Source organism: Macaca thibetana, chromosome 19 (genome assembly GCF_024542745.1).
Source record: "Macaca thibetana thibetana isolate TM-01 chromosome 19, ASM2454274v1, whole genome shotgun sequence".
In the NCBI taxonomy this organism is placed as follows: domain Eukaryota; kingdom Metazoa; phylum Chordata; class Mammalia; order Primates; family Cercopithecidae; genus Macaca; species Macaca thibetana.
In genome coordinates, this window is record NC_065596.1 from 27,406,774 (window position 1) to 27,433,919 (window position 27,146).

Here is a 27,146-nt window from a genome sequence, read left to right on the forward strand (position 1 = left end):
AAGCGGGAGAGCACCTGGGCAGTCCTCAGATCTCTTCTCTGCACCATCTACACTCACTCCTGCAGGCACTGCAGACGGCCATGGCTTTCCAGAGAATGCCCATGTGCTTGTTCAACTAGAGCTATGTTTAGGGCTCAAATGCCCCCGAGCTCCAGACGAGCTCTGCTTCTCCACGTGGAGGTAAACAGGCCCCTGACACTTCACACAACCTCGGCGGCCCCCAGAACCTCCACTCCCAGGCTTCCCCGTCGCAGAGGACGCTGCTCCAAAGGCTCACACCAAACCCTGAAGTCGCTCGTCTCTTTTCCTCTCCCCTTAGCTGCAGTCCTTCAGTGTCGACTGCCCAAAGGCCTCTGGGGAGGATGACACCTCTCGCCTCGCCACCGCTAAGGTCCTTCAGCTCTGTCCAGGACAGGGACACCATCTCCTAAACTGGTCCCCCCCTGCCTCCTCTGTGACCCTCCTACAGCCCTTCCTTCTCGGAGTAGATCAGGTACGTCAGATTACATCACTCCCCTGCTCGAAACCACTGGCTTCCCACAACCCTGAGTTAAACCCAGACTCTATCCCAGCCCAAGGCCCTGAGTTACTGACTCCTGAGACCACAACTTCCCCATAGCCCACGCCTCGCTGTCTGCAGCCACGCCGGCCTCATGCTGCTTCTGTGCAGGCTGCGCCTCTCCTGCCTCTGGACCTTGGGGTTCACTGTGCCCTCTGCCTAACACATTCTCCTCCCAGCCACTCGTGTGGCTTACCCTCCATTTAATGCCCACAGAGGCCCTCCCTGCCCACCCCCAAGAGAGCAGCACGTATTGGCCCTCGTGGTCTTCATCGTGCTGAGCATCACCTACGTGGCCTCACTTGTTCTGCTTAACTGACAACTGCTGATGACAATGAACAAGCCAGAGCTTCCTGAGGGTGGCAACCACGTGTACTCCACTCCCTGCTAGCAAGACACCCAGGGTCTGCCTTCAGTAGGCACCCCATGCGACTGAGGAGTGGGCAGGCCTAAGTATCAGGACGGGGGCAGGGCTGGAGATGAGGCCGTGGGGAAGTGTGTGGAGGGTACCCAGAACGGAATCCAGGGAAATCCCAGCAGTAAAGGCACCGAGGGTTTCGGAACAAGGGAGCCCATGGCATACTCCAGGAGGAGGGGCCACCAGGGCACCCAGCGCCATCAGCTGATGCTCTGACCCTGGCCTTCACCAGCAGTCAGGACGAACAGAGAGACACACCTGCCAGGCCCAAGGGCTTACCTCTTTATCTGCTCCTCGATCTGTTTCACCAGCAGTGACTCCCCGCCACTAAGCCCCGCAGGGCCTGGTGGAGCCCTGGGGGTCCCTTCACTGGGCTCTACTGCCCCGTTGAGCTCCAGCGAACGGCCCAGCAGGGAACGGACGCGCTTGGACCGCATGTCGAGGATGGTGTCCGTGTAGCCCACCTCTTCCAGGTACCTGCAGGGGTGTAGAGCCATGCGGGTCAGACATCCCCCGGGCTTCTTCATGTACTGCAGGGGCCAATGCAAACTGAGACAACCTCGTAAGGGGCCACTTAAGAGCATATGCCAAAATCTGACATAGGCACACCCTCGCTCCAGCTGTTCCCCGTCAAGGCTATTTCCAATGGAAGCCCTTGTACACACACACAATGCTATGTGTGAGGGTGCTCCCTGCACTGCTGTATGGGGAAGCTGAAGCACAGGGACCAGCCTCAGCACCCACCGACAGGGGCTGTGTCAGCAAATGACTCATAGCGCTGCGAGGCAGGAGATCGACAGGGCAGAGCCTGAAGGGAAGCTGGCCACGGTAAACAGCAGAACGAAAACGCTAAGTTCTATGATCCACATGATGCCAATGTTTGTAGAAAAAAAAACAAAAAGGCGTTAATGTGCATAAAGCTTACACCACACACAAACACGTTTGTATTATGTCCCCCAAGAGGCCTAGAAAGATCCATAAAAAACGTAACAGCAGCGACCTCTGGAGAATGGGATTAGAGGCGTAAGAGGAACTTTTGCAACTTACTCTACTTACTTCTACAAATGAGCACTTATTACTTCTGCAATTTAAAAACTGAAGCCAGCTGGGGACTGGACTAAAAGTAAAAAAAGAAGAAGGAAAAAAGAACAAAAATCAATTTGGGGTATTTGCGGCTTCAAAATACAGAGACAACAGTCCCTTGCTAGTCCTCAGGAGGCTTCCTGGCCAGGAGGCCTTTGCTGTTCCCTGTCCCTTCGCAGCCCTGACCCTGCCTCTCGAATGTTAGGCTGCACACACCTGCATGTACGTCTCATCCTGTGCACGTGTGTGTCTGAGGCTCCTATCTCCCCACCAAGAGAGACAGGGAAGCATGGGGCTTTAAAACTCGGCACTGGGGGGCGGACTGCCTAAGATCCCACAAATTAACCATGCAACCTTGTGTAAACAGATCACCTCTCCGCATCCCACTTTTCTCATGAGGGGAATACTAGCATTATACCACACAGAGATCTCAGTGAGGAGCCAACAGGTGGAAAATGTTTAGCACAGTGCCAGGCACATAATAGGTACTTGGTAAGTGTAGCCTGTTAGTATTACTATTATTGTTTTAGGGTTATTGTTTGCACACACTTTAAGCTAGCAACCCCACTTCCAGATATCTAACTTGAGTAAATCAAGGATATGCACAAATGCCTTCCCGATTTTTATCACATTGTCTATAATACTAAAAAATTAAGGCTGGGCGTGGTGGCTCAAGCCTGTAATCCCAGCACTTTGGGAGGCCGAGACGGGCGGATCACGAGGTCAGGAGATCGAGACCATCCTGGCTAATACGGTGAAACCCCGTCTCTACTAAAAATACAAAAAACTAGCCGGGCGAGGTGGCGGGCGCCTGTGGTCCCAGCTACTCGGGAGGCTGAGGCAGGAGAATGGCGGGAACCCGGGAGGCGGAGCTTGCAGTGAGCTGAGGTCCGGCCACTGCACTCCAGCCTGGCGACAGAGCGAGACTCCGTCTCAAAAAAAAAAAAAAAAAAAAAAAAAAAAAAAAATTAAAAGTAACCTCGACAAAATATAAGGAACTGGCCATGGAGAGTTACGGTTATCTATATGACAGACATTATATGTTGGTTTTTTTTCTCCATAGGACCAAAGGAAGGAAATTATAAGGTCCTCAAAATGATGCAACATAACTAATTTATATGGAGAGATGTTCGCAACGCTTAATGGTGAAAACAAATCCCAGCTTTTATAAAATATATAAGCTGGGCTGGGCACGGTGGCTCACGCCTCTAATTCCAGCACTTTGGGAGACCACGGCAGGCAGATCACTTGAGCTCAGGTGTTCAAGACCAGCCTGGCCAACGTGGTAAAACCCTGTCTTTACTAAAAACACAAAAATTAGCCAGGTGTAGTGGCACACGCCTGTAATCCCAGCTACTTGGGAGGCTGAAACACGAGAATCACTTGAACCCACGAGGCAGAGGTTACAGTGAGCTGAGATTGTGCCACTGCACTCCAGTCTGGGTGAAAGAGCAAGACTCTGTCTCAAAACATTAAAAAATAAATAAATAAATAAATAAATAAATGAAATACATAAATTGAGCAGTGTGGCTCATGCCTGTTGTCCCAGCTACTCAGGAGGCTGAGGCAAGAGGATCTCTTGAGTTCAGGAGATCAAGGCTGCTGTGGGCTGTGACTGCACCACTGTACTCCAGCCTGGGTGACAGAGTGAGTTTATTAAGATAACAGAGGCAAAAATATATAGCCATGGAAGAAACTGAGACCATAAATGGCAAAATGTTTATAGGGGTATGAAATTTCTTGAGCAGAGGAATCGTGAGTAATCTTTTTTTTCTTTCTGCTCTCCTATATTTTTAAAGTTTTCTAAAATGCACAAATCTCTTCAGCAATTAAAAACTAATAATTTGAGGCCAGGTGCGGTGGCTCACACCTGTAATCCCAGCGCTTTGGGAGGCCGAGGCAGGCGGATCACCTGAGGTCAGGGAGTTCAAGACCAGCATGGCCAACATGGTGAAACCTTGTCTTTACTAAAAATACAAAATTAGCTGGGCATGGTGCTGCGTGCCTGTAATCCCAGCTACTAGGGAGGCTGAGGCAGCAGAATCGCTTGAACCTGGGAGGTAGAGGTTACCGTGAGTCGAGATCGCGCCACTGCACTCCAGCTTGGGCAACAAGAGCAAAACTCTGTCTCAAGTAATAATAATAATGTAATAATTTGGCCAGGTGCAGTGGCTCACGTCTGTAATCCCAGCACTTTGGGAGGCCGAGGCGGGAGGATCACTTGAGCTCAGGAGTCTGAGAACAGCCTGGCCAACATGGTGAAACCCTATCTCTACTAAAAAATACAAAAATTAGCTGGGCGTGATGGCACCTGCCTGTAATCCCAGTTACTCAGGAGGCTGAGGCAGGAGAATCGTTTGAGGTGGAGGGAGGCAGAGGTTGCAGTGAGCTGAGATCGTGCCACTGTACTGCAGCCTGGACGACAGAGTGGAAACTGTCTCAAAAAATAATAATAAGTAATAATAACATTAATAATTTTCTGGTTCAAACATGGTGAGTTACTGTGATCATTCACAGTCAATTACAAACCTACTTACAGATCTGCCCTCTCCCCACTTCTCACTACTGCATTTGATTAATTTTTTTTTTGAGACAGAGTTTCACTCTTGTTGCCCAGGCTGGAGTGCAATGGCATGATCTCGGCTCACCGCAACCTCCGCCTCCCAGGTTCAAGCGATTCTCCTGCCTCAGCCTCCCGAGTAGCTGGGATTACAGGCATGCACCACCACGCCCAGCTAATTTTGTATTTTTGGAAGAGATGGAGTTTCTCCATGTTGGTCAGGCTGGTCTTGAACTCCCGACCTCAGGTGATCCACCTGCCTTGGCCTCCCAAAGTGCTGGTATTACAGGCATGAGCCACCACGCTGGCCTGATTAGTCTTTAAAAATCTAATTAACAAATAAAAAATAATTTAATATTACCCTTGGGGAATAAAAAGCCACACTTCATAAATCTTCACAAGGTATTGAAAAAAAAAAACAAAGCCACAGGGCTCCTATGGCCACCGAGATAAAAAAAAAAAAAAAAAAAGGCCACAAAGGGCTCCTATGGCCACTGAGATTAAAAAAATAAAATAAAAAAGCCACAGAGGCATTCAGGGACACATTCCAATGGGGGCATTCCCATGTCTGCCTCCTGCAGTGCGTTTCCCTCCCTCTCCCCAGGCCAGGCTCCGCCCACAGGGTGAAGGCCACTCCAGCCATGGCGGGCTAAGATACTGATAGTTCAGCGTCCCCACTGGGTACACAAAAGGACTGTGGAGCCTTTGGACTTCTCTCTCAAGCCAAATGTGCCATGTGTCCCCAGCCCCACTCCCCAAGCACACTCACTGTCGGAGAAGCTGCCGCCCCTCCTTCCACACCAGCGGGCTGTTCTCCAGGGTGACCGATTCCACGGGGCCATTGGAGACTGGCGGGTGAGAGAACGGAGGCTGTCTTAGTCGGGCCACTGCCACCTACCCATCACCTCCTCCATCCTCCTCACCCCTCCAACCCAAATCGGTCACTGTCACGGGTCCTGTGGCGTCACTTCCTGAGTGTTGGAACCCTGCTCTCTTCCCCCACGTGGGGATGCCTCCTCCTTGAAGCGGTCCTCATCTCTAGGTCTCCTGACTGGTGGTTCCCCAAACTGGCCCCCGACAAGATAAGGGCTTTTTCTCAAAACTCTGGGCGAGTTGTCATTTTCCTTCACAGAAAGCTGGCCTGGTTCTGAGAGTAGGGCCGACCGGGTTCAAGCCCGGCTCTGCCCCATCCCAGCTGTGTGACCCTGAGTTAGGGTGAGCGGTGTCAGTTTCGTCCTCTGAGAAATGAGCTTAATGATAACAGCATCTCCCTCTTGGGAGTGCTGGGAGGATGCAATGAGGTAATTTGCTTAGTATTTTATTCAAGTCTTTTCTGGGCATCTACGTCGTGCCTGGCTAGGGACCTGGGCTACCCGGGTCAACAAAGACCTGCCCCTGTGGAACTTCCGTTCCAGTGAGAAGAGCTGGCAGCAGGTAACGACCATCACTATCAGCTGAGCATACAAGGTCTTCTCAGCTTGCCTCAGCCAAGCTTCCCCTCACCTGGCCCGCCCTCCCACATCCTCTGCCCTACACCGTTTGCCCAGTCACAGTGACCGACTCCCTATCCTCTAACCCGTTCAGCGTGCGTCTCTGCATCTGTGCTGTCTCCCCTGACTCTCCTGCTGGGCAACAGAGTCATCTTTCAAGGAGCTTAGACTCTAAGGGACCAGAGGGTAGGAACCACATCTCCCGTGCTCTCTGCTGTATTCCTGATCTGTGATACAAAGCCTGTACCCCACAAATAAAGTCTTTTTGGATGAACGACTGAATGGCAACTCTGTTCAAACGCCACCTCCTCAGTGACGTCTTCCCCGGCTTTCCCGCACCGTCCCCAGCGCTCTATAAATAGTCCTGGCGCCCACTCCTCGCAAAGGGATCCCGTGAGCTGCTCATGTGTCTGCCTCTGTTGCACAGGGGGACGGCAAGCAGGACTGGCCCCCAGGGTCCAGCACAGGACCTGGCAGCCCATGGGGAGGACTCTGAGAGTGAGAATCCGCCCCTCCCCAGCCCCGGGGCCGATTCTGCCTTCTAAGGAGCAAAGTGAGAAAGAGGCACCCCATCTTCCTGCTTCTCCAGCACACTCAGCGTCCACGGGAGGGCGCCGACCGCGCGAGCATCAGAGGGTGGGTACCTTGTTCTGACACATCTGCTTTCTTCTCCCCCTGGTTCAGGTCTGTACCAAACTTCAGTTTATGATATTTGGCCCTAAAAGAGCAAATGGTTAATGAATAAGAGATGCGGGAGAGTAGACAGGGTCAGCAGTTACCTGAGGAATCTGGAATCCCAAACCCCAAATCACAGGGCCTCCCACAACCGGTCTCCTACCACTGAGGCTGAAGCATCCCCCACACCCTTGGCCTGGTGGAAGAGATCACTCCCTAGAGTCAGGCAACCTGAGACCCCTAGTCTCAGGGGTCCTTGAAGAAACCATCAGCCCTTGAAACCCCAGTTCCTCGTCTGAAACAGGGCTAACAATACCCGTTAGGCTACAGGAAGGGGTAAGGGATAACTGAGGTAAGGGCTATACAATATTTGGCGCACAGTGGGTCACCAGCATCGTGAATACTGTTTCTGGTAGACGTCTAGCCGGAATCCCACCTACCCTGTCTTGTTTCTCCCCTAGAACCTTATGGTACTGGAACGATGGAAAAGAATGTCGACCCCAAATCTCCCTCAGCTGGAAGGAGGCGTGGCTGGTGGCCTCCTGACGCTGTGCTTGAGATGGACCCAGAAGGCAGGCCCGGGGCAGGACGAAGGCTCACCTTTCCTGCTTCAGTGCATACTCTAGCATCTTGATCCGCCGCACCAGGTCTGTCTTCAGATTCTCCTGCCCTTTCCTCTCTCCCTGGAGGAAGGCCACCTGAGCCTGGGAGGGCACACAGGAGGCAAATGAAGACAGCGGGGCTCAGGCTCACTGCCGGTGTGTCCGTCACTCATCCAGGCACAGTACCAGCCCACAGCCACCCCACAGTGATGGGCGGCAGCCACTTCCTCAGCACAAAGACCCCGAGCCAGGGTTCAGGAAGCACTGAGAGGACAGGCTGGATCTGTTTCCAGGGCCCCCTGCCACGTCATCCACAACGAGGGCCGAAGGGGAGCCCTTAAACCCTGAGATGACAATGGGGACAGCCTAGGCCTCACTTGCTGGCTGCTTTTGGAGGGAAGTCGGGTCAGGGATGGCAGTGGAGAGGAGGGTGGGCATTCACTGCCCTGGACTCCCCCCAACACCCTCTGGCAGGTGCTGTCCCTAAGGCTAATGGTGGAGGTGGTGTCCCACTATTCTTACCAGAGCATCTGTCTCTGGGAGGCGTGGGAAGCTACTTCTGGAGCTTTGGGACAAGAGTGGGTGGCTTGGCTCGGCTCCCGCTCCAATACAAAAGCTTTACAAGCCAAGCCCACTGTGGGACCAGCCGTCCCACTGCACTCTGCCCAGGGTGTGAGAGAAATGTGCCACAGACACGACCCCGGGTTCCTGCCAAGCACTTCACACCGTCTGCTGGCTTGAGTTGCCCTGTCTGCTCCAGTCTGTCAACAAGTCATTTAGAGACACTGGGCCCACTGCCTTCCAGGCAGGATCCTGGCCTCTGACCATGGTCCAGAAGCCCTTGTGCCAAAGCCCTGGCCCAGGGCTCATCTCTGGCTTCTCCCCAAGCACCCCACCATTCCAGCCCAGAACAGCCAGAGCTCCAGGCCCAACTTAGACACTTACTCGCTACATGATCTTAGGCAGGTCATTGGCCTTCTCTGAGCCTCCATTTGCCCCTCCAGAAAATGAGACTTGTAAGAGTGCCCTCCCCTCATGTGCTAGCTTCTGCTCAGTCCAAGGCCTGGCACAGAATAAAGGCTAACAAATGCCAGCTTCTACTTCTCTTATCACTTTTACTCTCCATGTACATTTTCTGCAAATCCAAAATGGGCCCAGTTCCTTACAGGAGGCAGGATCCCTTGGAGACCCCAGATCAAGTAGAAATGTCTGTGGATTGGCCAGGCACAGTGGCTCACACCTATAATCCCAGCCCTTTGGGAGGTTGAGGTGGGCAGATGACTTGAGGTCAGGAGTTCGAGACCAGCCTGGGCAACATGGTGAAACCCCATCTCTACTAAAAATACAAAAAACTTAGCCAGGTGTGGTGGTACACACCTGAAGTCCCAGCTACTTGGGAGGCTGAGGCAGGAGACTCGCTTGAACCTGGGAGGTGGAGGTTGCAGTGAGCCAAGATCGTGCTACTGCACTCCAGCCTGGGTGACAGGTCGAGACTTTGTCTCAAAAAAAAAAGAAATACATGTCACCAGTTACTTTATAGAAAAGAACCTCATCTGTCCGCTTCGAAAATGGGATTTTTTTTTCCCTCTTAACACTTTTTACCAACACATATGTATATAAACATCCAAGGCCAGATAGGGAAACTACTTATCTGACATCAACATCTCTAAAGCGTGAGTTTCTGTCCTTCATGTATCTTCTCGGTCCCCCAAATCTACTCTCTGAATCACTGGAGAAGGTGTGAGGAGAGGCGGACCGACCACCAAACACAAGCTCTGACTTTCCTCCTCAGTCTCTTCCCTGCCCTCCTGGGCTTTGGTGATTGATTCCTCAACCTCCCTGGGCAGTTCAGCCTGCTGGGAACCTACACCTTGGTCAACACCTGCCACTGTTTGGTGATTGCCCACACGCATGAGGTGCCCCAGTAAGACACTGGGCAATAACAGAGGAGCCACGTGGTTCCTGCACCCACAGGGCTCAGTCCCGTGCAGGAGACAGACATGAGCAGCAGCTCACACGCAATGTGACTAGACCCCGTTGTGGGAGTGAAGGATGCTATGGGAGGAGGGACAAGAGGCGACAGTTCAGCTAAGGCCTCAAGCTGAAGAGAAGTTAGCCAGGGGAGGGAAGGGCCCTGCTGGCAGAGGACGGAGGCAAGAGCAGCACAGTGGGCTTAAGGAACTCTAAAAAGGCCAGGATGGCTGCTTCAGAATGTGTAAAAGGCTCAGGGAAGCCATGGAAGGGTTTTAAGTAGAGAGGGGTAACCGATTCGCATGTTACAAGGGCAGCCCCAGCTAAAACATGGAGAACTGACGAGGGAGCAGGAGAGCGGCAGAGCTGGACACAGAGACCCCCATCACAGATGAGGGCAGTCCCAGAAATCCCAGGACAGAACGGCAGTGGCCTGGACTAGGACAGGGGCACACTGGAGGTCTATCTGTGGGGGCGGGAGGCGGAATCGGGCATCCCACCCAGACCTGTCACTGGTTGGGTTCCCCCTTCATCCCTCTGCTGCCTCATTGGGCCATGGTCTCCCTCCTCCTAATGAGGACGTAAGGGTCTCAGCCGCCCACTCTGCTTTGCTGTCCCTTTTCCAGTGCCTCTGGAAACAGAACCAGAAAGATGTGGTTGGAGCGTCTCAGGGAGGTGGAAACCCAACAAAAACGGGAAGCATCAGTGGCCAGTCCTTCCCTCGCTGCAGATGCCAGCAGTCCCCACTGGCTGCCTGGTCTGCAAGTGCCAAGGGCTGTGGTAGGCCTGAGGGTCGATCCGGGATCTGGAAGTGCCGCTCACCACTGCTCATCACACCCACCCACTGCCACTCCCTCTGGCCAGAGCCACAGAGCACGTGCCCCCAAAACCTTCTGATACCTGGCAGCTACTGCCTCTCCGCCCCTCCAGCTATTCCCAGCAAGGCAACATCTAAAGGCTTCAGAGGAGTCCTAGCAATTCAGTCCTCCCAGGAGCTGATGCCTCTCTGAATTCACTGCTTCCTGTCCCAGCTCCCTGGGAGGAGTTCCCGTTCCGTGCCACCTAGCCCTGCATCTCCTAAGGGGCTCCTTCCCAAGCTTCAACAGCTGCTGGCAGGGATGAGCCCCCAGGAAGCCGGAGTGCGGAGGGGACAGCTCCGCACATTCTCTGCTGGCACCGCACTCACTGCAGCTCCCTGTCACTGCTCCTATACAAATCTCCAGTTCAGATCCCTCATTCAAATGTCCCTCCTATCCTCAAAAAGCTTCCCCTCTCAGAGTTGCCACAGAACAGGGGCAGAGCCACACAATCAACTATGCATGAACATCTACAGCTCTGCGGTCCCCTGCACAAACAAGCTTCCTCTGCCAGCCTGGAAGTTTCGGATGGGCAGAAACCGCATCACCTACTTCTCAGAATCCCCCACCTAGCAAATGCCTGCTCATTATCAGACTGAAGCTCCACCACCTTCCTGCTCCAAACTTACGACGCCTACTGCCAGGACCTCCCGAGGGGCTGCCTTCCCTGCCATTCAACACACGTGTACTAAACAGGGTCGCACGGCAGGTCTTCTGCTAGGAGCAGCTGTATTAAGCTCTTCACAGAAAAGTTATTCAGAGTCCATCAGGAAAATCTGACACTGCCCGGGTCTTAAGGGATCTCACGGGGGAAGTCACACTGTCTGTTAGCGCTAAGTGTTCAAGTAAAGGTGTGTAAAAGAGGTGCCGCTGATGGGAGAGTAAACTGGTGGGTCAACATGGCAGAGTCGATCCCTGTTTCTTTTTCTTTTCTTTTTTTTTGAGATGGCATCTCGCTCTGTCACCCAGGCTGGAGTGCAGTGGTGTGATCTCGGATCACTGCAACTTCCGCTTCCCGGGTACAAGTGATTCTCCTGCCTCAGCCTCCCGAGCAGCTGGGACTACAGGCGCCTGCCACCACATCTGACTAATTTTTGTATTTTTAGTAGAGACAGGGTTTCACCATACTGGCCATGCTGGTCTTGAACTCCAGACCTCGTGATCCACCTGCCTCAGCCTCCCAAAGTGCTGGGATTCCAGGCGTGAGCCACCGCGCCCAGCCCAATCACTGTTTCATAAACACATCCATTCTACTATTCCACTCATCTGTTCTGCTTCACACTCGCACATGAATAAGGGGTACTCACTGCAGCCATGTCTGATGGGGAGAAAAACTAGAAAAAATCTAAAAGTCCACCAACCAGGGTCACACTCAATCAGCTATGGTGTAAACATCCCATGGGACGCTATGCAGCTATGAAAAAGCGTAAGAAAGAGTTCTCTGTGCTGATATGAAAGAAAACCAAAACACATTATGTCACAGAATGATACACACGGCAGCAGTTCATCTATTACACAAACACAATAACTCTTTTCTCTCGGGAGAGAAGAGCAAGAAAGGGATGAAGAGAAGAAACTTTCCTTTTTCACTCACATATATATGTGTATACACACACACACACACACATCCCTCTGAGATGTCTGAATTTTTACTAATGTAACAATAAAAGAAAACAAAAGTGCAAAGTGACAGTGCTGGCACCATGCCAGACACTAGTTCCTCTCAAACTCCAAGAAGGGTCATTAAGTGAGGGGATAAACATCTTTTCTCTCATCAGCCTCCAGGATGAGAAGATGGTGTGGTGGGTGCTGTGCAGTGCACTGGTGCAACATCCCAGAGGCTAAGATTCAGTCCAAGCTCTGCTATGACTGCTTGGGTGACCCTGGGGAGGCTACTACGCTTGCCTGAACCAATTTTCTCAACTGTACTGGGTAGCAGAGAGGTACAGAACATGTGCTTAAAAGTCCACCGACGGTCGGGCATGGTGGCTTACACCTGTAATCACAGCACTTTGGGAGGCCGAGGCAGGTGGATCTCTGGCGGCCAGGAGTTCAAAACCAGCCTGACCAACGTGGCAAAACCCCCATCTCTACTAAAAATACAAAAATCAGCCAGGCGTGGTGGTGCACACCTGTAATCCCAGCTACTTGGGAGGCTGAGGCAGGAGAATTGCTTGCAACTGGGAGGCAGTGGTTGCAATGAGCCGAGATCATGCCACTGCACTCCAGCCTGGGTGACAGAGTGAGACTGTCTCAAAAGAAAAAAAAAAAGGTCCACAGACAAGCCCTTCTGCTCATCTGCTGGGATCCTCCATAAATCACCCTCTCAAAACTTCCATTTCCTCGTGATTTTTTTTTAAAGGCAGGGGGAATATCCTTTACCCTCCCAGAAGGCCATAAGAATGAAATGACAGCTCGTATCTACAGTACTTGATACACAGCCCCAGACATGGTATGTGCTCACTAAATTGCAGCTGGTGCCGTTATTGCTGAGTGAGGTAATGACACTGCCTCTGCCTACATCACGGGGCACTGAGAAGATCTGATGAGATGTATGCTGGGAAAGAGCTTCGGAAGTAGAGAGTGGGACACAAGTGAGAGCAGTTACATAAGGATTCTGCTCCCACCCCAGCTCCAAGCCTTAGCCACCACAAGTGAGGGCAGGGGGAGAGTTACTTGAGGTCTTTACTCATCCTACGAACAAAATACCGTTTTTGTTGTTGTTGTTTTCTGAGATAGGATCTCACTCTTTCGCCCAGGCTGGAGTGCAGTGGTGCAATCATGGCTCACTGCAGCCTCAACCTCCGGGGTTCAAGCAATCCTCCCACCTCAGCCTCCTGAGTAGCCGGGACTACAGGTGCACATCACCACGCCCGGCTAATTTTTGTACTTTTTTGTAGAGATGAGGTCTTGCTATGTTGGCCAGGCTGGCCTGGAACTCCTGGGCTCAAGGGATCCTCCCACCTCAGCCTCCCTAAGTGCTGGGATTACAGGCATGAACCACCGCACCCCATCCCTACCGACAAAATTCTCATCAGTTATTTATTTGGGTGCCAGCTTCCACTAGATAGAAAACGGCAAATCGGAAGGGGAAACGTGGGCTGCTACAAGGAATACTAGCAGAAAAGTACTGACAATTTCTGCTAATATAACCCAGTCCAAGAATCTTCAGACCTCCAGTGGGCCATTCCTAATCCCTTCAAATCCGGACATCTCCATGATCCTCCAGTCACTGCCAATGGACCTGATGCTCCACGAGGTCACAAACCCCAGCCCAACTCTTCAGACTCTTCCATACATCAGCCCGGAGCACATCCCTGTCCCAAGCTACCCCACAAACCATGGGGTCTTTTCCCAGGACTTCCACAAACATATCTCCTTCCCCCCAACCCCACCCTACCCCCGTTCTCTCTGAGATGCCTCCTCATGTTGCCTTCGGGCTCTACAAAATTCTCCCCCCTAAAGCATCACCCCAGGGTAACACCTAACTCGTCCTCATTGGCACCATCCCAGGACCCTCACCTCCATACTGGACATGCCCGACACCCCCACACTCCAGTTCAGGGTTCTCTTCCTACATCCTACACACACGTCCCATCTCAGTGCCATCACGCCCACTCCTGCACACCCCCAAGTGGAACTTCCACTCTCAAGTTCTCCCACCCAGGCTCCTAGGGTACATCTCCTGCTCTGTCCACACTTCCACTCCAAAGATCCCTTCCCTGCACTCTGCAGCCACACATGCCCGGGATCCCCAAAGTTTCCCCTAAGAGGGAAAGGCACACACCTTCATCCTGGACCCCTCGAAACTCTCTTCCCACCTCTCGGGTCCTTACACAGCCACCCTTCCGTGCCCACTGTCCAGTCGCCCCGAAACACACCCATCTCAGGCTCCCGGACTTCCTCTCCCTAACTCCTCCCGGTTCCCGGTCTGGATCCGCTCTTTCCCAGCGTGTCCCAAGTCCCCCCTCGGACGCTTCTACTTCCCACCTGCACCTGGCTAGGGCCGGGGTCGGGGGTCCCTCTGCGCCCGCCGAGCTTCTGCTCACTCCCACAGGAGACCACTCAGGTCTTTCCCAGACCCCTCCAGCTCCTCTCCACACCCTTTCCCGAGTTCTCTTGGGCTCCCCTCCAGGGCCCGAGTCGCCTCTCTCAGGAGCCCCGCGGCCGGCGCGCTCAGTTCCAGTCCCAGTCCCACTCCCAGCCAGTTCTGGTACCTCGGCCCCTCTCTCTCGGCCGGTCCCGGTGATCCCTCCCACTCCCGGTCCCTCCACTCCCACCTCGGGCCGTCCCGGTCCCCTCCCACCCGGGGTGCCCTCAGGACACCCCTCGGACGGCCCCTCACTCGCCCTCCGGGACCGTCGCGGTCCCCTCCCCCCCCCCCCCCGGCCGTCCCGGCGGCCATTGCTCCAAGATGGCGGCGGCGGCGGCGGCGGGTGAGGCCGGGCCGGGCCGGGCCGGGTGGGGTTGGGGGGTCGGGGGTCCCGGGACGGCGCTCACCTGTAACTCGGCGCGCTCGGCCTCCCAGCGGGCTTTCTCGGCTTCAAAGCGCGCCCACTCGTGCTGGATAAAGTGCAGGATCCCCGGCAGGCTCAGGGGCTCCGGGCCCGCCGTGGGCCCAGGGCTGCCTCCGCCGCCGCCTCCCTTACCTGCCGGGCCCGGCCCGGGGGCAGGGGCGGAGACCGGGGCCGCCCCAGTGGGGCCAGGGCCCGCGCCTGAGCCGAGCGGACGGCAGGAGGAGGCGGCGGCGGCGACCGCGGCGGCCGCTCGCTCCTCCATCATGGAGGCCCCGGGGCCGGCCCGCGCGCCCGCTGTGCTTCGCGCGCCTGCGCGGGCGCTCCAACACACCCCCCCCCCCCCCCCCCCCGCGCACCACACACACCACCACCGCGCGCGCGCCTGACGGAGGACAGTGGGAAGAGGGGCTGGTGGCGAGCGCGAGGCCGGGCACGAGCCTCGCCCACCCGGGTCGACCCCGAGGGCTAGCGTGCCCGCGCGGGGGGCGGCGAGAGGGAGATCGCGCCCCGAGGAGGGCGAGGGAGACCCAGACCCCGCACGACGGTCCCCCTCGCTGGAGTGAGACTGAGAAAGGGGCCACTTTCTGCCCCCCTCCTCCTACTCCGCCCCAGAAAAAGAGCCTTACCCCTTCCACACCCAAACATCACTCTCCTGGACAATTACTTTTACTCTGAGAGAAAGGGCGACCAGCAGTGGCCCCATCCTCTCTGATTCCTGTCCAGGTCGGTTGTCATGGTAACCTTTCCCCATTGGTGGGGGCGAGTTGGTGGGGGACAGCCTTCCCCTCCCTTCCACCTTTGTGGTTATGGAGCCCCAAACCTCTTCGGACTCTGCACCAGGAGAAGGTTGCTAAGGTAACCTAAGTCCCTGGTAGTCCTTCTGCTCCTTTCCTCATTGGTTACTATGGCAACCCCCCACACCTAGCATTCAGGTAGAAAGTACCCCAGCCCCAAAGACGCTGATCTCTAAGAGAAGCACCTCTTCCCCAGCCCCTCCCCCATAGCCACCTAGTTGGCATTACCATGGTAACCGTCTTCCCCTTCCCATTGTGGGAGGCCCATGCACCAAACCAACCAGGTGTTTTTATTTAGAGGAGGAGATGCTCTGCTGAGGGGCAGTTGCTATGGTTACAGGACCTGGACCATCCTCTGGGGGAGGAGAAACAGGCAAGGTCAAGGCCTGGTTACTATGGTAATAGAGAAGCCCCCTTCGAGTGACCCTAGGAACCAAGCCCAACCAAGGAGGGGAATTTTTTTTTTTTTTTTTTTTTTTGGAGACGGAGTTTCACTCTTGTTGCCCAGGCTGGGATGCAATGGCCCGATCTCGGCTCACCACAACCCCTGCCTCCCTGGTTCAAGCCGTTCTCCTGCCTCAGCCTCCCGAGTAGCTGGGATTACAGGCATGTGCCACCACGCCTGGCTAATTTTTTTTTTAGTAGAGATGGGGTTTCTCCATGTTGGTCAGGCTGGTCTTGAACTCCCGACCTCAGGTGATCAGCCTTAGGCCCGCCTCAGCCTCCCAAAGTACTGGAATTACAGGTGTGAGCCATCACCCCTGGCCAGGGGATGTTTTAAGAATCTCTGAGAGGTGGAGTGTGTCTAGGGAGGGGGTTGTCATGGTAACAGCTTCTGTTGGCTTCTAGCCCTACCTTTTCTGGACACATTAATGCTAGAGGGATGGTTATAGGTTGCTGTAATAACTGACATCCCTCCCATTCACCCCACCCCACTCCTGAGACACTCCAGGTGGTGCCTGAGATTATGGGACTTCAAGAGAAAGGATTCCCTGACCTTTCTCTTGCCACTATTGTGGATAAGATGAAATTGTGCTCTATTGTACAGAAATGGCTAATTTGGGGTTTTCTGGTTCTCCTCTCAGGAGTGCAGCTCAGCTGGGCTGGAACTGCCCTCCTGGAACTCCCCCAGCCTGCAACCTAGGAGGTAAGAAGTCCCTCAGGGTCACCCGCATTCTCATGGAAACTGCCCTTCCCTTATTTCCTAAGGCTTTCCCATGTCTCTCATTTTTTTCTTTTCTTTTTTTTTTTTTTTTTTTTTGAGACAGAGTCTTCCTCTGTTGCCCAGACTGGAATGCAGTGGTACGGTCACGGCTCACTGCAGCCTCCACCTCCTAGGTTCAAGTGATTCTCCTGCCTCAGCCTCCCGAGTAGCTGGGATTACAGGCGCCCGCCACCACGCCTGGCTAATGTTTTGTATTTTTAGTAGAGACGGGGTTTCACCTTGTTGGCCAGGCTGGTCTCGAACTCCTGACCTCGTGATCCACCTGCCTCGGCCTCCCAAAGTGCTAGAATTTACAGGCATGAGCCACCGCGCCCAGGCCTCTCATTTTTTTCTAACCGTCACATTCCCATTCCACAGATGCAGGAACTAAGGCTCAGGCCAAATCACAGCTCAGACCCCGTGAACCCAAGGCCTGAAGAGAATTTTGATTCATTTACATTGTTTTGTGGGGACTGGAGAGACAAGTAAGTTCTCAGCTTAACTGTCCTCTCCGGCTCTGACTACCATTTCTAAGGCAAGCCCCTTGTTTCTACTCTTGCGCCCCTTGCTGGTTTCTTGCCCTGTCTGTAAGTTGTATGGTTTTTGTCCGTCTTTTTTTTTTTTTTTTTTTTTGGGGACAAGGTCTCGCCCAGGCTGGAGTGCAGTGGATCAATCTTGGCTCATTGCAACCTCCGCCTCCCGAGTTCAAGTGATTCTCACACCTCAGCCTCCCCAGTAGTTGGGATTACAGGTGCACACCACCATGCCCAGCTAATCTTTGTATTTTTTGATAGAGAGGGGGTTTCACATGTTGCCCAGGCTGGTCTCTAACTCCTGACCTCAGGTGATCCGACCGCCTGGGCCTCTGAAAGTACTGAGATTACAGGTGTGAGCCACCACAGGTGGCCCTGTCAGTCTTCTTTCTGTCTTCTGGAGGGCTGACCTAATGAGTACCTCATTCATTCTGTATCCTCAAAACACAGGGTCCACTACAAAGAATACTTGAGTTTGTTGAGTTACCGAGTTGAATTAATTTATTAATGTGCCACAGCCAAGCTTTGAAAGCACCTGTCAGGTTAGGGCTGGGGAAGGCTCACCAAAGATGGGTTGAGAGTCAGGGCTTCAGAAAGAACCCAAGAGAGAAGGCAAAGTTTATTGGTTTAAAGCACAGCTCTGTAGCCAGCTTCTTGGATCAACTCTTGGGTCCACTACTTCCCATTGTGTGAGCTTGACAGAGAGTTAAAGAGACTTAACTCTTTAAGACAACTCTGGGCACTCTTGTTGCCCAGAGACTTAACTCTTTAACTCTGTGTGCCTTTATTTCCTTTTTTTTTTTTTCTTTTGAGATAAGGTCTCACTGTGTCACTGTCACACAGGCTGGAGTGCAGTGGCAAAGTCTCAACTCACTGCAGCCTCTGCCTCCTAGGCTCAAGAAATCCTTCGACTTCAGCCACCAGAGTAGCTGGGACTACAGGCGCGCACCACCATGCCCGGCTAATTTTTTAATTTTTGTGTAGAGATGGGGTCTTACCAGTCCACGCTGGTCTCAAAATCCCAGACTCAAGCAATCTCCCCCCGCCTCATCCTCCCAAAGTGCTGGGATCACAGGCGTGAACCACCGCATCAACTGGTTTCCATTTTTAAATGTGATCATAACGTGAGGATTAAATAAGTGAATACGCACAAAGTGCTTAGAACAGGGCCTGGCACAGGGTGAGCTGCTAGAATTGTTATTATTATCCTCCTGATTCAGAAAAATTTAGATGGCTCAAGCCTGTAATCCCAGCACTTTGGGAGGCCGAGACGGGCGGATCACGAGGTCAGGAGATCGAGACCATCCTGGCTAACACGGTGAAACCCCGTCTCTACTAAAAAATACAAAAAACTAGCCGGGCGAAGTGGCGGGCGCCTGTAGTCCCAGCTACTCGGGAGGCTGAGGCAGGAGAATGGCGTGAACCCGGGAGGCGGAGCTTGCAGTGAGCTGAGATCCGGCCACTGCACTCCAGCCTGGGCGACAGAGCGAGACTCCGTCTCAAAAAAAAAAAAAAAAAAAAAAAAGAAAAATTTAGAACATTCAGACCTTCAAAATCATCATTGCATCCACTTTGCCCCAACGAAGGGGTTTGTAGCCCTTAGAGGTGGTGAAGTCTGCGTGGCTTTGTCAGGGTGCTGGATGATTCCTTTCCCCGCCTCAGCTTCCCTCACATCCTCACCAGCAGGTGGCACCTCCTTATCTGGCCCTCAAACCCACTGGTGTCTGGTCTGCAAGGGCCAAGGTCCGTGGTGGGCCTGAGGGTAGCCAGGACCTGGCTGCTGTCCTCTGCCCTGCTGGGCACCTCCTGGCCGACCCAGAGTCAGTCAGACAGTGTGGCAAGAGCCAGGGCCTCGGAAGCGGAGACCTGGGTTCTCATCCCTGCATCCTTCCCATCTCTCTGAGCCAGAGGTTCCTGTCTTTCTTTTTTGAGACAGGGTCTCACTCTGTCGCCCAGGCTGGAGTGCAGTGGCTGGATCACAGCTCACTGCAGCCTCTACCTCCTCGGCTCAAGGGACCCTCCCACCTCAGACTCCCTCCTAAGTAGCTGAGACCACAGGCAGGTTCCACCATGCCTGGCTAATTTTTGTATTTTTTGTAGAGACAGGGTTCCACTATGTTGCCCGGGCTAGTCTTGAACTCCTGAGCTCAAGCGATCCTCCTGCCTCAGCTTCCTATAGTTCTTGGATTACAGGAGCGAACCACCACACCCAGCCCACGTTCCCTATGTTAATAATTCAAGTCACTCATTCATTCAACACATATTTATCGAGCACCTGCTATGTGCCAGGCACTGAGCTGTGCTCTGGGGATACAGTAGGGAAAACAGATCCCTGCCCTCCATGATGATTCTGGCAACAAACAGACTAAGTAAAACCCACGTGACAACTACCAGGGGAGCAAAATAAGGCAGGAATGGGGTATAGGAAGTACATGGGTGATAGGGAGATGCTTTAAAAAAAAAAAAAAAAAAAAGCCAAGCTCAGTGGCTCATGCCTGTAATCCCAGCACTTTGGGAGGCCGAGGCGATCAGATCACGAGGTCAGGAGTTGGAGACCAGCCTGACCAACATGTGAAACCCTGTCTCTACTAAAAATGCAACAAATTAGCTGGGCATGGCAGTGGGTGCCTGTAATCCCAGCTACTCAGGAGGCTGAGGCAGGAGAATCGCTTGAACCTGGGAGGCGGAGGTTGTGGTGAGCTGAGATTACACCACTGCGTTCCAACTTGGGCAACAGAGCGAGACTCCATTTCAAAAAAGGATAAGGTCTCACTCTATTGCCGGGGCTGGAGTGCAGTGGTGCCATCATGGCTTACTGCACCCTCGACTTCCCCAGCTCAAGTGATCGTCCCACCTCAGCCTCCCAAGTAACTGGGACTACAGGTGCAAAAGCCATCACGTCCAGCTAGTTTTGTTTATTTTTTGTCAGCAAAGCAAGACGCTGTCCCTTTAAAAACAAAAATTGTTTTGGCCGGGTGCAGTGGCTCACGCCTGTAATCCCAACAATTTGGGAGGCCAAAGCGGGCAGATCATGAGGTCAAGAGATTGAGACCATCCTGGCCAACATGGTGAAAACTCATCTCTACTAAAAATACAAAACTTAGCCGGGCATGGTGGCACACTCCTGTAGTCCCAGCTACTCGGGAGGCTGAGGCAGGAGAATCACTTGAACCCGGGAGGTGGAGGTTGCAGTGAGCCAAGAGCACACCACCTCACTCCATTCCAGCCTGGCAATAGAGTGAGACTCTGTCCCAAAAAAAAAAATTGTTTTTGGCTGGGTGCAGTGTCTCACGCCTGTAATCCCAGCACTTTGGGAGGCCGAGGTGGGTGGATCACCTGAGGTCAGGAGTTCGACACTAGCCTAACCAACATGGAGAAACGCCGTCTCTGCTAAAAGCACAAAATTAGCCAGATGTGATGGCGCATGCCTGTAATCCCAGCTACTCGGGAGGCTGAGGCAGGAGAATCACTTGAACCTGGGAGGCACAGGTTGCGGTGAGCCGAGATGGCGTCATTGCACTTTACCCTGAGCAACAAAAGTGAAACTTCGTCTCAAAAAAAAAAAAAAATAAAAATAAATATATATATATATATATATATATATAAATTAACCAGGTGTGGCATACACCTGTAGTCCCTGCTACTCGGGAGGCTGAGGCAGGAGAATTGCTTGAACCCAGGAGGTTGCAGTGAGATGAGATCACTGCCACTGCACTACAGCCTTGGCAACAGAGGAAGATTCCATCTCAAAAAAAAAAAAGAAGAAAAGAAAGAAAAGAAAAGAAATAAGAGCAGTTTGAGAAAATGTTCAGGGCAACTTAAGCATATAGGTTGGGGAAAGCATGGCAAGAGATGAGGGCGGAATGGGGAGCAGACAAGGGGAATGTCAGAAGAAGCTTCCGCTTTCTCCCCTGGGCACTGGGGAGCCATGGCAAGTTGAGAGCAGGGGAAGGAGAGGCCCGACTTGTGCTTTAGGAAGACTCCTCTGGCTATCACGAGGAGAGGAATTGCCAGGAGACCAGGGGGAGGTTGGATGGGAATGTGGGTGGACCTGGTTGAAGAGGGAGCTGTGGAAATGGGGAGGAGGGGACAGAGGATTTAGGACATAGGGAGGTTAGCTGGATGTCCCCTCTCTCTAGGAAGGACAGAAACCTACAAAAAGTCATCATGGGGACACTTTATTTGATCATCTGCTTGGAACCCAGAGCTACACCACCTGTGCTGGAGACCCACCAGCCAAACTTTCAAAGTCGCGGTGGGGACAAGGAGACAGCGCCATCTGGTGCTTGAGGGTGTGGCCAATGAATGTGGAGGGGAGTGTCCTAAGGTTGGCAGCCTCTTTTGATGCAAGCTACCCCACTTTTTTGTTGTTGGGTTTTTTGAGACAGGGTCTCACTCTTGTCCAGGCTGAGTGCAGTGGCATGATCATGGCTCACTGGCTCAAGCCATTCCCCACCTCAGCATCCTGAGTGGTTGGGACCATAGGTGAGTAGCACCGCACCCAGCTAATTTTTTGTTTTTTGTAGAGATGAAGTCTCCTTATTTTACTCAGGTTGGTCTTGAACTCCTGGACTCAAGCGATCCTCCTGCCTTGGCCTCCCAAATTGGTGGGATCACAGGTGTGAGTCACTGTACCTGGCCCACCCCACTTTTGTTTTGTTTTTTTTTTAATTTGTTTTTTCGATTTTTTTTTTTCCCGAGACGAAGTCTCGCTCTGTCGCCCAGGCTGTAGTGCAATGGTGCCATCTCAGCTCACTGTAACCTCCACCTCCCGGGTTCAAGTGATCCTCCTGCCTTGGCCTCCCAAATTGCTGGGATCACAGGCATGAGTCACTGTGGTACCTGGCCCACCCCACTTGTATTTTGTTTTTCTTTTTCTTTTTTTCTTTTTTTTTTCAAGACAGAGTCTCGCTCTGTCGCCCAGGCTGGAATGCAGTGATGCCATCTCGGCTCACTGCAACCTCCACCTCTCAGGTTCAAGTGATTTCCTGCCTCGGCCTCCTGAGTAGCTGGGATTACAGGCACCCGCCCTCACACCTGGCTAACTTTTGTATTTTTAGTAGAGATGGGTTTTCACCGTGTTGGCCAGGCTGGTCTCAAACTCTTGACCTCAGGTGATCCACCCACCTTGTCCTCTCAAATTGTGGGATTACAGGCGTGAGCCACCACGCCCAGCCTGACCTTTTTTTCATTTATATTTTTCAGCACCCTACTTAAAAATTTTTTTTTAATTCTAATTAAATACGTATAACATTGAATGTACCATCTTAACCATTTTTCAGCACACAGTTCAGTCGTGTTAGGTGCATTCACATTATTGTGCCGACAAACCTCTGGGACCTTTTCATCTTCCCAAACTGAAACTCTGTACCATCAAACAACTCCCCATTCCCCTGCCCGCAACCCCGACACCCGTCATTCTACTTCATGTTTCTATTAGTTTGACTCATTCTGTTAAAAAAAAAAAAAAAAAGTTTTTTTTTTTTTTTTTTTGAGGCAGAGTCTCACTCTGTTGCCCAGGCTGGAGCGCAGTGGCACTATCTCAGTTCACTGCAAGCTCTGCCTCCCGGGTTCACACCATTTTCCTGCCTCAGCCTCCCGAGTAGCTGGGACTACAGGCGCCCACCACCACGCCTGGCTAATTTTTTGTATTTTTGGTAGAGACAGGGTTTCACCATGTGAGCCAGGATGGTCTCAATCTCCTGACCTCGTGATCCGCCCGCCTTGGCCTCCCAAAGTGCTGGCATTATAGGTGTGAGCCATCGCGCCCCGCCAAAATATTCTTAATTAGTGGCCAACATTTTAAAATTTGGGTAATTCTGATTTTTAAAAGATATTTCTGGCTTTTCATGCAAAATCAGAGTTGTCAGGCTGACCATCAGGGAGATGATGGGATGGCACAGGATTTGAGGATATGAGGTGGCGGCAGGGGAGGGGCTTGAGAGCTGTGGCATCAGCCTCACCCTGGAGCCAGAGCCAGGGTGTTGAGGGGCAGGGAGGGGGAGATCGGGGGTGGCTTCCTGGAGGAGGGAATGGTAGAGAGGGAGATGAGAGTGGGAATGGATTTAGGGTGTTTAAAACTGAGCCTGAATCTGGATAAGTTGACAGAGAATAGGCAGAGGGTGGCACTGAATGAAGACAAAGGGAAGGTGATTCACTTTAAGGAAAAACAAAACAAAACAAAACATCCAGCACCTAACGTGTATCTGGCTCTGTTTTGGTTTTGAGGACCCAGCAGTGACCCAGCCAGGCTCAGGTCCCACCCTCCTGGGTCTCGCATGCTAGTAGGGACACACCCTCTTCCCCAGCGCTGATGACTTAGAGTGGTCAGGCTGTGGTGGGGGAACCCAGGGGGCTGAGGACACCCAGAGTTGGTGCATGGCCCAGACTGGGAGGTCACGGAGTGCTTCCTGGAGAAGGGGAAGTCAAAGCTGAAGCCATAGGGAAGAAAGGGAATTGAGAAAGAGCTGTACAAAGGGGAAAGGCTGAGGGTGGCAGAAGGGGGTGGTTCTGACAGTCAGCTGCTGCCTTCCCTTTCATCCCCCTCCCCAGGATGTCCTCGAGGCCCAGCTAGCCCCAGACTTCGACCCGATGCGGCTCACCCGCTGCCAGGCTGCCCTGGCGGCCGCCATCACCCTCAACCTTCTGGTCCTCTTCTATGTCTCCTGGCTGCAGCACCAGCCTAGGAATTCCCGGGCCCGGGGGCCCCGCCGTGCCTCTGCTGCCGGCCCCCGCGTCACCGTCCTGGTGCGGGAGTTCGAGGCATTTGACAACGCGGTGCCCGAGCTGGTGGACTCCTTCCTGCAGCAAGACCCGGCCCAGCCCTTGGTGGTGGCAGCCGACACGCTCCCCTACCCGCCCCTGGCCCTGCCTCGCATCCCCAACGTTCGTCTGGCGCTGCTCCAGCCTGCCCTGGACCGGCCAGCCGCAGCCTCGCGCCCGGAGACCTATGTGACCACCGAGTTCGTGGCCCTGGTACCTGACGGGGCACGGGCTGAGGCACCGGGCCAGCTGGAGCGCATGGTAGAGGCGCTCCGCGTGGGAAAGGCACGCCTGGTGGCTGCCCCCGTCGCCACGGCCAACCCTGCCAGGTGCCTGGCCCTGAACGTCAGCCTGCGAGAGTGGACCGCCCGCTATGGCGCAGCCCCCGCCGCGCCCCGCTGCGACGCCCTGGACGGAGATGCTGTGGTGCTCCTGCGCGCCCGTGACCTCTTCAACCTCTCCGCACCTCTGGCCCGGCCAGTGGGCACCAGCCTCTTCCTGCAGACCTCCCTTCGCGGCTGGGCTGTGCAGCTGCTGGACTTGACCTTCGCCGCGGCGCGCCAGCCCCCGCTGACCACGGCCCACGCGCGCTGGAAGGCTGAGCGCGAGGGGCGCGCTCGGCGGGCAGCGCTGCTCCGTGCACTGGGCATCCGCCTAGTGAGCTGGGAGGGCGGGCGGCTGGAGTGGTTCGGCTGCAACAAGGAGACCACGCGCTGCTTCGGAACCGTGGTGGGCGATACACCCGCCTACCTCTATGAGGAGCGCTGGACGCCCCCTTGCTGCTTGCGCGCACTGCGCGAGACCGCCCGCTACGTGGTGGGCGTGCTGGAGGCCGCGGGTGTGCGCTACTGGCTGGAGGGCGGCTCACTGCTGGGGGCCGCCCGCCACGGGGACATCATCCCGTGGGACTACGACGTGGACCTGGGCATCTACTTGGAGGACGTGGGCAACTGCGAGCAGCTGCGGGGGGCAGAGGCCGGCTCGGTGGTGGATGAGCGCGGCTTCGTATGGGAGAAGGCGGTCGAGGGCGACTTTTTTCGCGTGCAGTATAGCGAAAGCAACCACCTCCACGTGGACCTGTGGCCCTTCTACCCCCGCAACGGCGTCATGACTAAGGACACGTGGCTGGACCACCGGCAGGATGTGGAGTTCCCCGAGCACTTCCTGCAGCCGCTGGTGCCCCTGCCCTTTGCCGGCTTTGTGGCGCAGGCGCCTAACAACTATCGCCGCTTCCTGGAGCTCAAGTTCGGGCCCGGGGTCATCGAGAACCCCCAGTACCCCAACCCGGCACTGCTGAGTCTGACGGGAAGCGGCTGAAGCCCTGATACCCTCGCCTTTGTTTTTCGGGGGTCTGTCTGGATGTGGAGAAGCTCTATGTGAGCAGTGAGGGGTGGAGGGGTGTCGCGGAGACAGGGAAGGGGGAAACTGACCAAGAAAGAAATTCGAGGGAGAGCATGAAAGAAGGCTGACGTTGGCAGGAGGAGAGCACCAGGAGGAGGATGGGAAGCGACCTCCAGATTTCTCAAATGGTCATGCCCACTGGGAGCCGTGGATATGCGTGGGGACATTCTGGGTCATCCCAGTCACGGAGGGAGCCAGGGATGTCACGCCGTCCCGCAGGGTCCAGCAGGGCCCCAGACCCGAAAAAAGTGTCCTGCCCAAGATTCCAAGAGCCCTGCCCTCTAGGGCAGGGACTGAGATTTGGAAACAGAAAGAGTGCAGGCTCTGGAGCCAGATTGGCAAGATTCAAATCCTGGCTCTATCGCTTATGAGCCAGGTGGGCCTGGGGAAGCATCGCCCTTTCTCAGTGCCTCAATAGCTTCCAGGATGCGGGACCCTTGGCTGCAGGGATTGCTTCCGCCACTAGAGGGCGCGCCGGTCCCGCTCCTGGTGGCCCACTGTGGCTGCCCGGGCGACAGTATGCCCAGGGTCTCTGTTCCATAGCCATCTACTCTCTTCAGCCTTTGGACTTCTCTCCAAGCCCCTGTGGAAGGCGGACAGCAGTGACCACCTCCCCTTCTTTCGGACTGCGACCTCCTTCCCTCCTGAGAGAGCCCTGTGACCTGCATGCTACTCTTAACTATTCTATTCAAGACTGAGTAGAAGTATTTCAGTCTTGCAGAGGAGAAAATGCTCAGAGCTCCGAGGTGCAGCTGTCGTCGAGAACCGGGTGCTGGACCGGGCGCGGGGGCTCACGCCTGTATTCCCAGCACTTTGGGTGGCCGAGGTGGGAGGATCGCTTGAGCCCAGGAGTTCTAGACCAGCCTGGTCAACATGCCAAGACCCCGTCTCTATTTTTAAAAAAGAAAAAGAACAGACTTCTGAATCTCAGCTCCACTCATGATTATTACCTCATTATTTCAGCTGTCTGCACCTATTTCCCCACTTGCACGGCAGGGTAGACAATAACCGTAGCTCACACTTACTGAGCACCTGCTGGGTACCAGGCACCATTCTCAGTGTTTCCGTTGGATCAACTGATGCGTCCCTCACCTCAGCCCTCTGAAGTGACAGCTGCTATTATTTTCATTATACAGATGAGGAAGCTGAGGCCAGAATGGTGAAGTCACTTGCTTAAGGTCAGACAGCTTAGGAAGGGGCAAATTGGGGGCTTGAACCCAGGTGGTCAGGCTCTGGAGCCCACAATTGTCTTACCCAGTATGCCCCTCTCTAGTCATGGTCCCCAAGAGAGGCTTGGAGACTCACTTAGCAGGTGAAAGCAATGGCAGCCTTCCTTATTTGATTATGCACCTAAGAATAAATGGTATTTGGGCATGTATTCCCAATATGTGTATATTTATTTATAAAGACATACAGATAAGTATCTGTATGTTAGTAATAAAGCTTAAATTATTCCGTTTTAAAATTATGAATATGAATAGGGTTTTCTTATGTTTCTTGCCTCATCCCAATGACTTGTTTTGCACGCCCAGGTGTGAGCACCCAACATTCAAGATCACAGGTTTAAAAAAAAAAAAAAAAAAAAAAAAAAAAAAAAAAAAAAAGCTAGCCGGGCGCGGTGGCTCATGCCTCTGATCCCAGCACTTTGGGAGGCTGAGGCAGGAGGATCACTTGAGCTCAGGAGTTCGAGACCAGCCTGAGCAATAGAGCAAGACTCTTC

At 53.7% G+C, this 27,146-nt stretch overlaps 3 protein-coding genes across 8 annotated transcripts in view; 2 read left to right on the forward strand and 1 right to left on the reverse strand.

Moving 5' to 3' along the window:
- Positions 1 to 25,120, reverse strand: part of STRN4 (striatin 4) — a 37,481-nt gene extending 12,361 nt beyond the window's left edge. For 2 of the 3 annotated variants that reach the window (XM_050772092.1, XM_050772090.1), the window contains exons 1-5: positions 14,716 to 14,997; positions 7,386 to 7,489; positions 6,755 to 6,828; positions 5,390 to 5,468; positions 1,257 to 1,454 (exon numbers count right to left, since the gene is read on the reverse strand). In XM_050772092.1, the coding sequence (XP_050628049.1) occupies positions 1,257 to 1,454; positions 5,390 to 5,468; positions 6,755 to 6,828; positions 7,386 to 7,489; positions 14,716 to 14,997 (737 nt within the window). Of the gene's footprint in view, positions 1 to 1,256; positions 1,455 to 5,389; positions 5,469 to 6,754; positions 6,829 to 7,385; positions 7,490 to 14,715; positions 14,998 to 25,116 lie in introns of those variants that run through there. The other variant, XM_050772091.1, reaches the window with a different exon arrangement.
- Positions 1 to 27,146, forward strand: part of SAE1 (SUMO1 activating enzyme subunit 1) — a 549,006-nt gene that overhangs the window by 61,353 nt on the left and 460,507 nt on the right. The gene's annotated exons all lie outside the window — the stretch shown is intronic.
- On the forward strand, positions 14,616 to 26,895 carry FKRP (fukutin related protein). 4 transcript variants are annotated; one of them, XM_050772218.1, is made up of 4 exons: positions 14,618 to 14,651; positions 16,612 to 16,673; positions 17,109 to 17,215; positions 23,816 to 26,895. In XM_050772218.1, the coding sequence occupies exon 4, from the start codon at positions 23,855 to 23,857 to the stop codon at positions 25,340 to 25,342; it is 1,488 nt and encodes a 495-aa protein (XP_050628175.1). In that variant the 5' UTR covers positions 14,618 to 14,651; positions 16,612 to 16,673; positions 17,109 to 17,215; positions 23,816 to 23,854; the 3' UTR covers positions 25,343 to 26,895. The 4 variants fall into 4 exon arrangements, with proteins under 4 accessions (XP_050628174.1, XP_050628175.1, XP_050628177.1 ...); XM_050772220.1 differs by having other exon boundaries at positions 14,619 to 14,651; positions 16,615 to 16,673; XM_050772217.1 differs by lacking the exon at positions 17,109 to 17,215 and having other exon boundaries at positions 14,616 to 14,651.

Bases quoted from the DNA above. Each gene is read 5' to 3' on its own strand.
- FKRP (XM_050772217.1), top strand. From the start codon at position 23,855: ATGCGGCTCACCCGCTGCCAGGCTGCCCTGGCGGCCGCCATCACCCTC.